At 38.9% G+C, this 17,835-nt stretch overlaps 1 protein-coding gene across 1 annotated transcript in view; it reads left to right on the top strand.

Annotated features, from left to right (window-relative positions):
• The window catches only part of STARD9 (StAR related lipid transfer domain containing 9), a gene marked incomplete at its 5' end in the record, with an annotated part of 107,858 nt that overhangs the window by 30,923 nt on the left and 59,100 nt on the right, over positions 1-17,835 (top strand). Inside the window, one exon of the mRNA XM_082059629.1 lies at positions 15,835-15,951. Coding sequence (XP_081915755.1) covers positions 15,835-15,951 — 117 coding nt within the window. The remainder of the gene's footprint in view (positions 1-15,834; positions 15,952-17,835) is intronic.

Below are 17,835 nucleotides of genomic sequence, written 5' to 3'. Positions count from 1 at the left end.
AAACTCCAGTATTATCTTCACAGGAAATGTCATAATATTATGAAGAAGCTTTTTTGTAAGTCTGACAAAGGGTCTTTATTCATCTTGGTTTATTATTTGGTTTATTACCGGACTTGTAATGATACAGAAATATGTGACCTTAATTGGAACATAGGAATTCCCTGGTTCTGATGCCTCTGATCTTTAGCAGATCCATTTTTCTTCTAGAAAATGTGTGGTGTTATCTTTTGCATTATGGAGGTATTGAGATGGTTGATTTCTTAGATATTTTACAACTACTCTTTAGATATTTTACAGGTGCTGTGAACCAGCTTGCTTTTTGCTTTCTGTCTACTTTAGCAATGTGTAGTATGAAGCACTGAGGTATCTTCCTGGTTTTCCTTGCCTGGTTTTGAGGTTGATGTGGTGTGAAGCAAGTAGGGAAGAGCAGGATGGCATAAAGAAGTATTTATGTCCAGCCTAAGTAACTTCTGTCACTAGGGGAGAAAAAATATAAGAAACTGATAGTCCCTGCAGCCTTTTTGACATCACATTTCTAAATAGGTGAGCTGTGACTGTTCATTGCACCTTTGACTGCTGATGTGCTGCCCCATAGTGCTTGTAAGCTGGAAACAAGAAGAGGCTGCTGACAGGGCAAAACAGCAGAATTAACAATTTACTCAACCACTAGTCCTGGCAAACCTTGTTGTTAGTATATTGTTGAGAATGAGATGCCAAGAGCTCTTTCTCTGAACTCGTAAGTGACCTTAAATTACCTCTTGTTGTTTGGATTCTTCCAGAAACTACTAAGACCGTATAAATTTAGAAAGGGTGTTTTTTTTTCCCTGAGGATCTTGTACAGCTCCAAACCATTGTGTGTGTGTGTGTGTGTGTGTGTGTGTGTGTGTGTGTGTGTGTGTGTGTGTTCGGTTGTTTTTTTTTTTTTTAATATGAGACATACTGTAGACAGCATTCTTATGCAATAAGAAAACCCCATGAAACTTTAATGCTGCGAGAATCTTTGAAAAGCTGAACAGAAGTCAAGAAACTTTCCTCAGTCTTCTCAATAAACATTGAAGCGATATCTGAATTCATACAAATGTACAGATATTTTTCCTTCACATCCTTTTCACGAAGTCAGGTGCACAGTTGGTACTCTGAGCAGCTGGGTGGGTGTTTCAAGACCCAGCTGTAAAACTAGTCCCATTGGTGAGACAACCAGTGCACCAGAAGGAGACAAGGTGGTGAGCTCCTCCTTTCTTTGCTTAACTACTGCTGGTGGCTGCATGCAAAATATAGATTCTTTAATCCCAACCTTGGCAGGTCAGACTACATTTACTTGTACACTTAAAGGGAAACAAGTTATTGCAACAAAGCTGAAGCCCCTTTTTACATATGCTGCTAATAATACAATTGAGTATGAAGTGGAAAATGTTACAGTCATTGTTTTTTATTTGATTTTTAATGTTCTGAGCTCAGACCATGAAAAATCAGTTTAAAAATGAAACTATGTTCAAGTAACTTTACTTGCTGCATTCTTGTGCTTTTTCAAGTCTTTTAAAGCTTAAAGGGATTTTTTTTTTTATGTGTCAGTTTTCAGTGGAACTCTTGAAATCAGTACTTTTGGGATTTCGGTTTTTCAAGAAGATTTGGCTTTTTATTAGCTTATAGTATTTATATAGATGAAACTTAAGATTCACTTAATTGAAACAGTTGCTGTATATCTTTCCAACAGCTCTCATAATTTTAATTGTCGAAAACTGGAATCTGAGGTGCAGTTGAGTCCAGGCACTGGTGAATTCCATGACCACTTGCAAGGTTCACCCAGATTAAACAATGTCAAATAGAGGAAATTTACTTTAAGCTGCCCAAAGTGAAGCCTGTCAGTTTTAGGTACTGTTGAAATTCAGTTGTTGCTGGTAGTTCTACAAATAGAATCTGCATTGTAGAATTTCTGCTGGTATTTTAAAGGAATCATTTATATAAATTAGTAATTTCGATGTCTTGTCACCTTTTGCATAATTTTTACTTCCTTCTGGCAATGCCATCTCTTGTATGAAGGTGAAGAAATGATCTTATTGCTAGGAAAGTATATTTTATATGCTTAAGAATAGTTTTCCAGTGTAGTAATTTTAAGAGATAATGATCTGATAGCAGAAGTATCAACTTGGATTAGCTGATACATGTAAAGAGAATACCCATTTCCAGCTGAAGGGAAAAAAGCAGAAATATAATCTTGATAATGGCATTGTGCTGTTGTCTGAGACAATTGTTAGCCCTTACTGAATTACTGAAAAATTTGGATCACTACGTTTTCCTGCCAGCCCCTTATAATAAAGTCACAGAACAATCTTTTCCATCTCTGTCTTCTCACAAAATTGGTGTGCAGTTATTTTCAGAGACACAGCTGAGAATTGATATTTGTCCCTGCTGCCTTGAATAATAAAACTTACTAATTTTATGTTGTTGTTCTTTCCTTTCACATGGAATCACAGACATCCGCTAATGACCTGGGATCCTAGCCAAGTGCTAGCAGTGGTGGGAGAAAATGCAGGATATTTATAACTTCATTATAATCCCTTATTTATTCCTTGCACTTTTCATTGCAAGAGACATATAATTCAGTATTAAACAAACAAAATAAATCCAACCAAAACACAAACCACAACTAAAATGTAACAACTCTCTCAGTATTTATTTTGCTCATTTTAAGAGGTTATCAGTAAAATTGCCCTGCTTTCTTTGTTGTTGATTTGTTTTGCTTTTTTCTTTTGGTAGACATTCAGGCACAGATAATGATGGTATCACAACATTTAAAGTGACAAATTACATTCTTTTTCTGGCATGAAGTAATATGTGGGCCAGGGGAGTGGGGTGTGTAAAACATGTTCTGGTCCTGGCTGAGTAAAACAGTGTATGACTGTAGGGAACATTGTGCTGCTTCTTCCAGCTGTGACATTACCCTTTGCTAGACCTTTAGAAAAGCTGAAGTTTTTAGTTTTCCCTGTGGTTCCATTCTTGCATGGTCTGCCCCAGAATTCACTCAGGGAAAAAATCTTCCTTTGCTCTATTGCTGGCACTAGCATAAGTCAGCATGTTACTGTTCTGCTGGTGAAGATGCACAGCACAGAAATTAAATCTGTTCCTCTGGCATCCAACCCAGCAAACAAACACCCACATGGATTGAGCAGCGCTCAAACCTGCAATCCCAGGTTCCTGGAACAGAGAAACAAAAACACTTAGTTGCTCATATGGTTTGTAGAAATCATGTGGCGGATTGTGTGTCCCTAGCTATTTATTTCCCCAAGGGTGTTTGCTGAAGTTATTGTCTAGTTTTAAAGAGCTGTATAATACAATGATGCTATAGAGTAGTCTTTCATTGCCTTCTGCAGAAGTCATTCACTCGTTTGCAGGAGGTAGGCATAATCAGAAAATTGCTGTGTTTTTTGAGCATGTCTAATTTTTTGGTATGTAATTTTTTCTTAACACGTTTGACTTCCTGACCCCCTCCCCCCCACTGTCTATTATTGCAATTGTACCATGGCAGAAGTTCTGATACCAAGGGAAGAATCACTCAAAATCACACAACGAGTGTTCTTTAGCTAGTAAGCAAGCAGGATGTGTTTCTGAAGCCCAGGCAGGAGATCCAGAATTATACAACTGCTCAGAATTTTCCTTTGATGTGCATGAGAAGTTGTGTATATCCAAGTAACTACATCTGTAAGGACGATTTTACATACATTGAATGAAGCTCTTTGAAAAACAGAGCACCTGTGCCAATTCTGTTCTACAGAATTTCTGTACAGAAAGAGGATTCAAGTCTGAAGTTGGACTTCTGCCAGGTCATCCACAGGTTTAGATCAGAAAAAGAAACATCTCCCCGAGGCAAACAGTCATTTTCCTGCAGTTCCTCTTAAATAGTGACAGTTTGTAACCATTAGCTTTGGAGGAACACTGGAGGATGTTTTAACTGTGTCTCTAACTAATACTTGCTGTTCTCCTAGAGAGAATTACCAAGCTTAACATCTACTTCACAATTTACTGAACGAAAGGGTTTTCATTCAGTCCTTAATGGATAGGATTTGCCTATGTTGATTTGTTGATTTGATGAGCAGATGAAACACAAAATATAATGTGTAATCTTAAGCATTCATTAATAAAGCCAAAAATTATGTCATTATTTGCTGTGGTGGTGGTTTTTGCTTTATTGTTGTTGGGTTTTGTTTGCTTTTGTGGCTTTTGTGGGTTTTGTTTGTTTGTTTTTGTTTGATTTGGTTTTGGTTTTTTTCTGTCTATAAAGCTTTATTATGACAAGTATGACTGGATTGAGCTAAGTCAGATACTGATATAGTGTCAAATACTATGAGGTTTGAATTGTATGGCTGTTGCATTCAAATTGCTCTTTTTTAATTCAGTGGTAAGACAATAGGAATCCCTGTCAGGCAGGAAAAGATGGATCTGAGAACAATGTGGTTTTGTAGAGATGAGAACAGCAGGTGATGTATTTGCCATGGGTATCTGATCTATCAGGTTGATGTTTACAGTAGAATACCAGCAATTTAATAAAAAGAAAATGAAAGAAAAAATAAAAAGAGAGTGGAGTGCATTTTAGTACTTTTAAAAGTTCAAGATTTCTATCAGAACACTGATAAATTAGACTGATATGATAAGCACAGAGGTTTTTTCCCTTTTTCAAAAATGAGATAGATATTTGATGAATGGGTAAGGTGTATTTTCATGATTGTATAATTCAGTGATAAAATGTAAAAAGCTACCACTCAGCCTAGTCAGTATTTCCCATACTCTCCCTCCCATCCCCCAGAGGAACTGTATATATTTGTCATATGTAATCTGTGGCTTTTTCTAGTATTTTAGAATTCCACTCATATACCTTAATCAAGATTGACCTTTCGTGCTGTTAAATATAGCGTGTGTATGTACTTTATCACACAGAGCAGACAGCTTTTCCACTGGAAAAAAATATTACAGCTGATAAGATGAACAAAGAAATCATTGTTGTCTCTCACAGGGAGAACTAAAGCACAACGAGATTTAAGGACGCTCAGGAAGCCTGTTGGCAGTGCCAAGAGCTGAACTGTCTGTCTCCCCAGTTCTGGTGCAGATGCCGCTGCCAGGGCCAGGCTGCTGGAGCTGGAGAGGAGCCGCCGGCCCTTTCACCCCTGGCTTCCGGCTGGACTGGGAAAAGAACCTGAAAAGGCTGGATAGAGAGAAGGAAAAGCAGTAATCCCGGCTGTGAAGCTGCGGCCTCTTAACAAGGGAGAAGAAAAGTTCCCAAACTAACCAACCAACCAATGCCTTTTTTTTTTTTTTCTCTTTATCCCATTCAAAGCAAAAAGTAATGTTGCTGAAGTAATCCTAATGTCACAGGAAAGGGTTCTGTGCAGCTGAGCAGCATAATGCGCTTCCCTTTGCTTGTGCTTTCTCTGACTGTGCACAGAAAGCCCTTCAGCTGACATTTCTTTAATAATCTGTAGGAGAAAACACGTGTGTAAAAAACCCTTGTGTTATTGGAAAAAAAACCAACAACCTAGATTTGTTTTCAGATATTCCTTCTTTGCATCCTCTTGTGTCTTCCTTGCAGAAGCCTTTTAAATTCAAATTAATCTTTGGGGTTTTGTGAAGGTTTTGGAACTAAGGCTTTAATTATTTTGGCAGGAAGTGTTTAGTTCTCTAATTCTATTTTGCAAAATAATTTTTCACCTTAAATCGAAGTCTAGGATGCTATATCTGAGATGTAGCAGCAATTTAATTAAACAGAATTTGGTCATAACCAAAACACTAACAGCTTGAGGGGGACAACGTTCTGTAAGGAAAAAACACCAAATATGAGGTGTTATGTGTTTGTTGTTCATAGTGGAGATAGTGGCACACAGATACTGCAGGACTGAGCCTCTTAGGTTTTATGTAGTTGGTTAAACTTTCCTGACCTATTGGTTGAGAACAATTTTGTTTGTATAGTGAATAACAGCACGTTTTTTAATAGTAAGTTTATTCTGTACCTGGATCTGCTGCAACTGTTGTGGCACTCTGAAGCTTTCTATCTACTGATAAGGAAGATTAATGTTCTCTTGTTTGTGTGGCAGATCTTTAATGGAAACTGAGCTGCTGAGTTTCTTCAGCATTTAGAAAGTCATTTGATGGTTCCTTGGTGAAAAGCAGCTATTGGCCTGATGTCTTACTTAAGTTCAGCCTTTTTCATTAAATCAGTGGTATTTAATGGCTATTTTTAAACTGTGCTGTGCAAAAGGATAAATTTCTTCTGGTTTTGGTCCCAGTTATTAACCTCTGGGAGTTTGTCTTAGTATTCTAACTTTAGCCTAATGTTTTACAGTACAAGTAGTGTGTTTTTAGTGATTTTTTTGTTGATAGTGATACTTGTGGACTATACCTGTAACAAGTAACAATTTTATTTATTCAAAGCTTTAAAAAAATTACCATAAGTAGGTATATTTATTTCATTATATGAAACTGAATTGTTAGGATTTAGGTGGCCTCGGAATCTGTCATTCACATAAATATCTGGAAAGCATACACTGTAGTGAGGCTTCATCTGAGGTACTTTCTCTTTGTATTTTCAAAAATTCTACAATCCAGGTCTAAACAGCATGTACTAGAACTGACTGAAAATATACAGTTGATGCTTGCAGGTAATGCATAGTGACCAAGTTAAAAGAGCTGGTATGCAAATCAGAGTAGAAAAAGGAAAGCAGCATAAATTGATGGGAAGTGGGCACACTTAGCCCACACAGAAGCATTCACTTTGACATGATTGCCAATGCTAAGTATGACCTTGTAATTCTAGACTTAAGGTGCTGGATGCATAAAAGCTTTTAAGAGTGACTTTTTTTCCTTGTCTTTAAAAGAACTTCAATAATAGAATCCTAAAATGATTTTAAAACTTTTTTTTTAATTTGAAAAATTAATATATTTGAAGAGGGAAGCAAGGAATTTAACTTCTGTGATTAAAGAGTCTGCCATCTAATAGACACTTAAAGACATTTGTCAGGGCTGTTAATACGAACCCCATGCTGATGCAGCATTTGAGTCTGTTATTCTTTTCTTGAACAGCAGTTTTCCTTGGATGATGTGGAATTTTGTAAGACGACAGGATTTTGCCCTGGAGGTTTGTCGAAACAACTTATCTGATGAGAACTGATCTTAATTGAGGGAGGGGGAGAGATGGAAGGAGGAGGAAGATGTTGAGCAAGTCACCGGCTCTCCAGTGTGCTGGCTGTGCATTTAGGAAATCATCTTTCTGCTTCAGAAAGATGCTGTAACAGTTCAGGTTGTTGATGATCACGAGGTCCTGCTGCACCACTGGGCCAGGATCTTAGTTTCCTGCATTAACTGTTGCAGCTTCCATTTGTACTGCCCAAGGCTTTGAGCTTTGCCTGAGCAGCAACTGCATATCTGATGTGCCCAAGTGTGATTTATATTTCAGTCTGGTAGTATAACCAAAGAGGATTGAAAAAGTTTATACATATTTAAAGGGTATAAGCATATGGATTGTACAAACGGCTTCAAAAAATCATCCAGAAAACAAGTATGATCAAACTGAAGATAATTGTATTTTTAACTGAATTATAGTAGAAGTAGCCTCCCTGGCACATAAATATGTAAACCTTAAATTGTTTTTGAAATGCGCGTTTCAGTTAAAATGATCTGGTTTTCTAGTATGGACAAGGGCATATTACTAATATTGTAGGTTTCAGAAAGTAAATTCTGTGATTCTTTATCTGAGGTAGGACTGAGTCATAAAACTTAGGCTGCCGCTTGAAAGTTGGTAAGCATCCTCAATATATACCTAAGTCATCTTTTCCACTGCGGTTTCTTAAGCTCAGGATTCCTGTTGCCATCTTTCTATGTGCTTATAACACACAGTTACACAACTGCACAACCTCTTATGTAAGATTTCACAGTGAGCAGCTTAACTTACCTGTTCTCCAAATATTTAGACTCTCTGAACTATTTCTTGTATCTTCTAATGGAGCTTTGAAATGGGTTTTGAAATCTTTAAGTTAACTGTTGTTGTACTTGAAGCACATGATTCTTATCTAATATAGAACAAATACATTCATTTTGCAACAACTTGGGCAACAATTTGGTATGCCTGAGCTGCACAATTAGGACATTTGCACTACATTTTAGACTAAATCTTTCCCTTTCTCCCATCTGTACTGAAAGTCCTGTAATGAGGGCTAACTTGTATGGTTCAGTATTTGTTAGATTTCAACTGGGGCCTGGCCACTTTGTAGTGAGCATGCCAGCAAAGTACCTTGAATGATAACATTTGTATTAATGCCCTCTCATGACTTTTTCAGAAAGGCATGCTTTTTCCACTACTGGGACAGCTGACAGATAATAAATTGTAGCATGTTTCACAGATCACCATGGGATACGGACCAGATACAGCTGGGCAAGTGCAGGAGTGAGGCATAGCAAAGCCAGTTAAGGCTTTGTTGGAAGGAGCATTCTTGTGTGGAACACAAGGAGCAGTGCCAACCACGTAGAGCAGCCATGCAGGGAAGACAGAGTCATCTTGGCCAAAGCATGTTCTCTGCTGGAAGCCATATCCAACTCATGTTGTTTGAAAAACCTCATCTTCCTGCAGTTTCATTTCGAAAGTGCGACTTGGAAGAATCCCAGAAGAATTTTTTTTTTCCCTCCTCTTTTTCTACTCCTCCCCCTCTCGTGATCAACAACAACCATGATTTAATCCATTATATTATGAAATATTTTAGTACCTATGTCCAGGCTGATTAATTGTACTGCTTTTTGTATAATCTGCAGCTGTTGATGCTGATGGGTATTTGGACTAATGCCTCTGATATTAGCACAGAAAAAGCTTTGATTTCAATTACTCTCCTTTATTTTTAAACAAGCCATAAATTCATTGTGTTGCTTCACTTCTCCATTTTTTCTGCAGCACACTGAAACAAAGAGGCTTTTCTGACTAAGTTCAATTAAATGAATTATAAATTATCCTTATAAAAGGAGAATAATTTACCAGAAAGAACCAATGAAAAATGGTGTAAATCAACTTTTAATAGGATTTCAGTAAATAATTTTTGAAATTATCATTCATTATCATCATAGGGTTAATGGCTCTGTTTTCAGAGGAATCCAATTTTGTTTCTAATAATACATCTCCTCTCAAGGGCTAATTAAAAAACAACTGATTTGAAACATATTTGAAATGAACCATCTAAGTAGCCATGTGTACTTCATAGAGAGTGCACGTAACAGATTTTTACTTAATTGGTACTTGGGAATAAGGTGTTCTTCTTTCAGAGAGTCCAATGTATGTGGAGAGAGAGTGAGCACACAATAATTTGCACAGTTGGCTTAAATTGCTATGAATATTCTAAGATCACAGTGACTTTTATGAACACTAGTGAGAACATCCCACAATTCCTACTTTATCTGTAGGAAAACTGAACCATTAAAATGTTAAATGACTTGAACAATGTCATACAAAATTTTCAACAACAGAGCTAGAAGTAAAACGCAGTTCTTCTGAAATTCCGACTTCAATGTTCATGTGACATTGCTAGCATTGCTATCCTGAAGGTTTGTCACCTTGTGAAGATTTTCTTTAGTCATACTTAGATCAATTAATAACTCAAAGATCCATTGTGAACCTTCAGAAAGGAAGACAGCTCTTAATGAGGAATCTCTCATAGAATCAAAATACTTCTCTAGGCTGCATTTATCCCTGTTGTAAGAGGTTCTGTCATGTGAAGCACTGGTTTCTAAATTGATATGGAGAACATAAGCTGGTTTTAGGCCACTTCTGTGTACAAAATTCCTGAATTTATTTAATGTTGATACTCTGAAGGGAAGTGGGCACAGGCTCACCTTACTCCTATTACTTCAAGATAATGCATCCTGTATTTTCTTGGTCCTATTCCTTATACTGCTTGGGTCCAATGCCATTCAGTTTGTCACGGAATCCTAACCCCTGGACTCTAGATCTACAAACATCTACCTTTTACATTTGTCCTTGTTCCTTGTCCTCTGTATCAGCCCAACCCAATGATTTCCTGCATTTTGGCTTCCAGACAGATTTATTACTCACAGTGGATACTAGTCCCACTTTTTCTTCCATAACTCTCTCCAGTTTGACTCCATCACCTTTTTCTCCTTATTCAGAGCCTCTTATTGGTCCCACTCTCTTTTCATTCCTTCCCTTCAGTATTACTGGTTCTCAGTGGTTTTTATTTTACCCAGGTGTTCCCCAGTCCTCTATCAATATTCAGATCTGGCTCTGGCCATCTTGAATTTAGGTCAGATTTTTTCCTCCTTCCTATTTTCGCAATCCCAGCTACTGAAAATCATTGAGCCACTCACACAGGAGGAACTTTCTCCTGCTCTGAATTTCAGTGTCCTGGCCCACGGCAGTCCAGTTTGGAGTCTGGGTGAAATTCCTTCTCAACTTGTGAGCTGGAACATGTCCAAAGCAGGAAGAATCTACAGAAAAATTAGCTGCTGAAATCTTAGTCTCTACTAAATGGGTAGTAACTGCAATCTCTTATACTGATTTTCTGAAGAAATGCAATTTTACAGTGACTGCCTGGTTTTGGCCCACATTTCCCAAAAATTCTTGAATAAACTGGCTAGATTGAACTAAATTTGAAAGAAGAGTGGAGATTTCTGATATTGGGTTCCTACAAGTTTTATGTGCCAATCAAGCAGGAAACAGATCCTGATGGTGCTTCCACTGAGGAGAAGTTCAGTGTTCACTGGAGCATTCCCATGGGAGCACAACCTTAGGAGGAAGGCTGAATTCTGGAAGTCAGGGGGCAGAGAGTGGGCAAAGTGGGCAGAAGGAAGGCAATGACTGTTTGCTAACACAAAAGACATTGGAAGAGGGTGCCATTCTTCTGTCTTTTAAAAGGCTGCATGGCATGCAGTTCATGACACAGATTTGAATTACAGGGAATTTCTTCATGGCCTGCCAGGGCTGAGAATCAGTCTATGGCATTTGGTGCAAGGTTTATATGCATCTCCATGGCTGTTGGCAGCTGCTGGAGCAGTTGCCAGTGTCCCATGTTCTGCCTGGTCAGTCATATCCTCTTCCCCAAAGCAGGGCACCTTGTGTTCCAGCTCTGGACCAAGCAGAGCTGAGAGTGGCTGTGAAGATGATACACAAGACAAATGCAGGAAGCAGTGGAGGGGTGGTGGTTGCTGACGTATCCATGAGAGAATTGCAGGAGGCCAAAGGGGATGGGAATTGTATATAAAGCCACTAGCTACAGTTTGATGTAACTAGAAGGTATTGGCCTGCATGCTCACTTGAGTTGTGAGCCTCTTGGCTTGTCCTTGGTCAGAATACAGATTTGCTGTAAGGGATGAGTTAAACAGATTTCTGAACTTATGAAACTCATCTATGGACTGTACAACATCAAGGAACTTGACATATCCTGCATTGGTTGATGACTTCTGCCAAGAATTGGTTACAGTGATTTGCATTGCTGCTATTAATGCTCAGGTGCTTTCCTAAATATCTTTATTGAAGAAAAACACACTAAACTGTTATAGTGATATTGTAAATATGGGGCAGACCTCTTTCTTCACTGAGATGAGAGTGCATCAGTACTACTGGAAGGAGAAACTTCAGAATAATCACGTTTAGCGTGTAGCTTGCCCTGTGTTTCTCACTATGCTCTAAAGCTGTGGTGTGTTTGGCAGCAGGAACTATGCTAGGACAGTATAGGGATATGTTGCATACTGGCCAAATGCAATCTGGTTACTAAATGCCTGGTAAATCAAGAGCAATTGAAGAGTTGGAACATGTTGTAAAAGTGAATTCGGAAACAAATGCAGGACCCATTCCTGCAGACTTTCATGTAAGAAATCCCGTTGCAGTCAGACATGCTGAATCCCACTGACGAAGTAAATTAAAAGCAACAGGGCTATTTGAAGAGTTTGATACATTTATTCAATTATTATTTTTAAGGGGAGCTCCTATAGATGAAGGGATACACTATAAGTAAAAACAGATGTTGAATCACTGACTGCTACAGGCAACCTCCAAGAAAACCGAACCCCCATCCTGATCCTTGCAGTTACATGTTCCCACAACTTGGAAAGCAAGTCTCATGGACAAAGTGCTGCTTATAATCTTGTTTTACAGTTTCCAGTATGTACTTGTTTTATAAGGAACGAAATTCTCTCTGTTCTGGTTGTGGAATTGGGAAACATTTGTATCTGAAGTGGGTAACAGAAGCACTACTTTTGTAATGACTCTGTGGGAGGTGTCTAGTGGTAACCCCATTCTGCTGCTGGAAGGAAGAAACTTCCTTTTCCCCTTACCATATCAAATGCAACTTCTACTCCTTGTCTGCAAGGTTCAGAAACTGCTTTGTAATTGTTGCTCCGTCGTTTTTCCATTGTTTTGCCTGGTGCTTTGAATGTATAGCTTCCTTAGCTGTCTTTCAGTCTTTTTGCCTGTCCCTTTTTTAAGCTCCCTTTGATGCTAACACTCAGTCTATTAAAATCCTTGAGGGTAAACTTCCCTTTTCTCTTAAACTATGCACTTTTCTTCAATAATGTCACCTTTAAATTGACATTTCCAAGTGCTTCTCAGTAGCTTTGTTCTCTACCATTCATTTAAGGCCATTCTCTGTCTTTTTGTGCACTTCTGGTTTCTTTATATAGATTCTAAACCTTTGTGATGGCAAATTATGTGTATCCATGTCTCTGTATATAGTGATGTTTGTAAAAGTAGTGTGATAATTTTTTATTTTTTTTTTTAATTTGGGCAATGTTTGTTTATAAGGAGAAAGTGGTAGACTGGCCTCTTCAGTGTAACTTTTAACCATCATGCTAATACATCAGTTATTTGTTCACTCATTCATCAACTATGTGCCATTGGTTTATTTTGCTACTATATATATTTTTTTCTTTCCCGTCAATCAAAAGTTGATCTTTTTATGGCATATTGTTCTTGGTGAGGAATTACTAGCCAGATGTACTGCAAATGAACTACTAGTTCTCAGTGTATATTCTGGACTTTTGGCTTTGATCTAATTATTCAAGACAGTAGATAGGTTCTTCCAAATAATAAACTTGCTACGGTTATGGGATGTATAATGCCACTGCCTCCTGTGGACTCCAGGACCTGGGAATTCTTCTTTCCCAGCCCCTGGAGTCCAGTCCTGTGTGCCTGAACACCTGGAGGTCTCTCCATCCCACATTAAAGAACGGAGCAACTGCTTTCACCTTTGCGAGTTCAACCAATAGTAAGTCCCAGTGTGCCAAAAACACAAACACTGACAAGGACGGAGGATGCAGGGCACTGATGCAGCCACCTACATAGATGGCCCCAGAAGGCACTGCCTTCAATGACACCCACATATAGCATTTATTTCAACAACACCCACACAGAACACTGCCAGCACACACATGAAACATAAGCATAGACAGCCATGTCTCCTTATCCTATACAACTGATCAGAATTGAACCTTCTGCTCACTGGCTCATGCATTTTGAAGTTTGCCAGCAAATTACACACCCCCACGCTGATGTATGTCAGCCTTCCAGCCCCCTCTCTGCCTCCGCTCTCCATGCCAGTAGTTGGTACACAGGCCCCGTGGGCTGCACTTCCCGCTCCAGGTGCTGATGGTGAGACCCTCATTTGCTTCACCTCAGCCACCCTGGTAGTGGCACCTGGAACACAGGGTTTGGAACCCATGGCCCCCTCGCCAGCTGCTGACAGAGACCTTCACATTGCTCCAGTCCCCCTAGCAGCTGGGTCACAGACCCTGTGACACACAGTCCCAATCTTGTTGCTGGCACTTAAGACTCCTACTTGTTCCAATTGCTGGCACTGTCAATGTGGGGGACATATTACCTTAGGTTGACTTCAGTTGCTGACATGAATTTACTCCAACCCAGTCTCCCCAGTAGCTGGTATCCTGGACCCACGCTCCTTAGGTCCATGGCCATGTCGGCCACCAACACCGAGACTCTCACTGATTTCATTTGCTGGCACCACTGATGTGATGGCCCTATCTCCTGAGGTCTTCTGATTTCATTGCTGGCCCCAAATTCACACCAGTGTCTCCAGCTGTTGGCATTTACACCTTACAGCAGTTACACATGGGGTAGAGAGTGTTGTTACGTGGAAAGATCACCAAGAAAGGATTTAATAAGAAAATAGGACAGACTATGGTGATCAGGCATAGGGCTCAGTCAGGCAAGTGTACTGATCTACTGCTGCTTATGTGGGACTAGCCGCCTTTGTACCCCTTCTCCTTCCTGACCCACTCACTTTAAACATTCCTTATGTTTATCCTGCAGGTCCCCATCAAATATCCCAAATCCACCCATTCCTCTTGTTTTCCCCAGCTTGTTGGTTACGAAGTCCAGGTTGGTCATCTCCAGAGCTTGTGCTTTAGTTTCTTGATGGTCTGTCTAGTAGTGACTGAGGAGTTTGTCACTGTCTTTATTATCTCATTGGTTACATTTGTGTCCATATGTTTTGTTTATGACTTTTTCTGTTACTCTTTGGAAGGAAAAGTTCCTTGATCTGCTAATACTAATGGAGCGGATGCTCTGATATGCTACATATAGTTACAAATATGGGCAGGGGTAGCCAAATTCTGCTGAATGAGACTGTTATTGATTCTTCAGATAAAAATTAGCATCTTGTCTCTGTTTGAGTTGAAATATGATCTAAAGGTAAAAGTCTCAGGAGAGGATTTTTAATCTTTCTTCTGGGCAGTTTAGGTAAAATAGCGATATATATATGAAATATGTTTTACCATTCATTTTTATAGCAGGTTTAGTACATTGATCTGTCTATTGGAGAAGCAAATGACCTGGCAGTGGATGAGATTTCACAGCTGTGAAACATTGAAATTGTACGCATCTCTTTGTATATACTAGCTAGTTTTCTATGTAAATAGCAAACCTGTTAAGACTTGTAACATTTCTTTTGAAAGGCCAAAGCTAGGGGGTTGGCAGCCTGCCTACTGGAACCTTTTGATCCACTTCCTAGCAAACCTTGCCAGGTGTCCTTTCAGCTGGTCTATGGCAAGGCTTTGATGTACTGAGAACATGGTCACACTGTGGGGCAGCTGTGGCTCCAAAAAAGGAACAGGGAAAGCGGAAGGAATGACTGTCCAAATCTTGCTCAAATCTTGCTGTCTGGATAGTCTGACAGTCATGGTCCAACTTTTGCAGCCTCAGTGAGAGCAGTGCAAGCTTTGGAAGCCCCTAGAGGCAGACACTGATTTGGTGGTAACAGTTCCTGGCCCTGTGTTATGATGAGTAGAAGTGACATCACTGGGCATGTGGCATGAAAGGGAAAATAAAATATTTAGCCTTTACTTGTATCGCTTACTGACGAGGGGGATCAGATATAAGTATTACTTGTATGGGGTCTGCTTGCAGGCTGTGGGTTAGACTTTGCTTTGATTTTCACCTGTAATTCTGATACCTAATCCTCCTATTAATGTCATTGCATCAAAGAGTATTGATCATGCCTTTCTGTCAGATTTATGCTGAGGACTGTAGAAGCTTGGGGAGGGGGAGTGTCTCAAGAATTCCTACAGTCCAACTATAAAATAAGAGAGAGCAGGCAGGGAAGCACAATTAAACACTGCTGCTCGGTGCCAGCACTGTGCTTGCCACACCAGCTTCTGGAGGAAGATCTAACAAGTGAATGCTGGACACTTAACATTGTGTCATACAAATTAAAAAGGCAAATACTGTGGAGATCCTTATTCCCATTGAGTTATTAAAGCTGCAAGAACCAGAAGTAATGCAGAGTGTTTATAGGGAGGTATATTATTAAAAGACTGTTTTGTTTCTTTTGGTCTTTCCAGGTGTTCCAGGACCTTGGCACTTCTGTGTTGTCAGGAGCATTTAGAGGATACAACATCTGCCTCTTTGCATACGGACAGACAGGTTCAGGAAAAACTTACACAATGATGGGAACACCTGTGAGTTACACCATTTGTTTGACAGTTATGGTTGAGGGCAGGATGTCCAGCAGAAACATCACTTGATTATGGTGCTTGTTGAGCATAATGCTTATACATGTTTTATTTGGTATTTATATGTATAAAATGAGAGTTAAGTCTTTACATTTAGGCAAATAATCTAGAATCAGCAAAGAATCCTAGAAAATACAGTGTACTTTAAATATTTATTTTAGATAACCTTATTATCTTATTATGTATGAATCTTATCTCCATATTAGAGGACAAAAAAAATCTATAGCCCTGAATAGTTCTGGTTTTTAAAAACTTACAGCTCAAGATAGTACGAAGTCTTCATTCTCATAGAATTTTTAAACAGTCTGAGCTATGCTGAAATTAAATTACTTTCACAAATAAAACTGGACACAGTTCAAAGGAATACTTTTGTAACAGGCTTCATTATCTACTTGAGACGTTTATCTGTTGCAGAAATTATCCTTTGGCGTGTGAAAACTAATACGTGCTTCACTTCCAGATTTGAGATGTATTTGAATGGTGTTTGCAGAAGCTGTTACAATTTAAGAGTCCTGTCTACCAGGAACCACTTAAAGTGCATTTTAATCTTGGTACTCAGATCAATGGAGTCAGTTGAGGTTTTCCTGCATTCTGCTACAATACAAGGCAATTTGTATCTGTATCCATAATCTGTATCCATAAATGTTTTTGGCTGTTGGTGAAGCATGCCCCTAAAAAGAAAAAAAATATTTAACACTTTGCATGAGTGGACCACTATTTCCTACACCCATGGAATTCAATTTTTAATGTGAAGTAAATGTAGAATTTATTAGAACTCTAAAGATGAGAAAAAACTCTTCTGGCATGGTTGTGCTTTGGAAAAGAGTTTGGATTTTTAAAAGTTTACTTTCCCCACAGACATCAGCAATAGGATTTTGTAACGTCATGGCCTGATTTTGTATTAATTTTATTCTAAAGCAAGGTTAACTCCATAAAAGCCTGAAGAACTGTTAAAATCTGAGTTAATGGGTGACAAACTAGGATATTTGTATTGTATTATTTTGAAAAGATCTTAACAATTCCAAATAGCCACATTTTGAAATTATCATGATTTATTTCCAAGGAAATTCCCAGGTGTAGTGTTTCTAAGATATTTCTGTCTTATAAAGCAATTTCTTTCTCCAGTGGAATCCTGCTTTGATCTGATGTTTAATAACATATATTCACTGTGAAATGATGTTCAAAACTAGGAAGAAGCAAGTGTTTGGTATAAACTGAACTTTTGTCTGTGGTGGTCCACTTGATGAACCTGGACTTTCTACCCCAACAACTTTTCAAGTGTGCCCTCTAAAAGCCCTTCAGGGTGTTCAGCAAGCAGATTCCACCTAAGCCTGCAACTCTTTCTCAGGATGTGTTGCCATTGCCATCACTAAAGCATGAGCAATCATGTCAGAAGAACAGTTCATCACACAAAAACACACAGTTACTTCAGTGCTGCATAGAGCGTTCAGGCAAAGTTTAAATCGCTAGTTTGGGTATTGTTAGCAGTCTCCAGGAGACCAGATTTATAAATTTAGACCATAAAGCTGTTCCAAGCTTTGTGATGCAATAGCATAAAGTAATAAAGGTAGAATAAGGACTAAACAAAATATTAGCGACCAATCAAACTAGTTTCACTGTTGGCCTGGCTTCATCTAGACTGCAACACCTCTGAAATAGGCATGTCCAGTATCTTTGCATCAGGCAGCTCTTAGATTTAACCCAAACCTCTAAACTTCTCATTGATGCTGTATAAGTTGTTCTAAAGTGATTTTTGCTATAAATGGCATTTGCACTGAAGCTAAGACAGCTGACATTACACAGTATGTGCATCCCTGCAGTGTTTCACAT

Source organism: Streptopelia decaocto (assembly GCF_964273445.1).
Source record: "Streptopelia decaocto genome assembly, chromosome: 7".
NCBI lineage: Eukaryota > Metazoa > Chordata > Aves > Columbiformes > Columbidae > Streptopelia > Streptopelia decaocto.
This window is presented reverse-complemented; position numbering and strand designations above follow the sequence as displayed.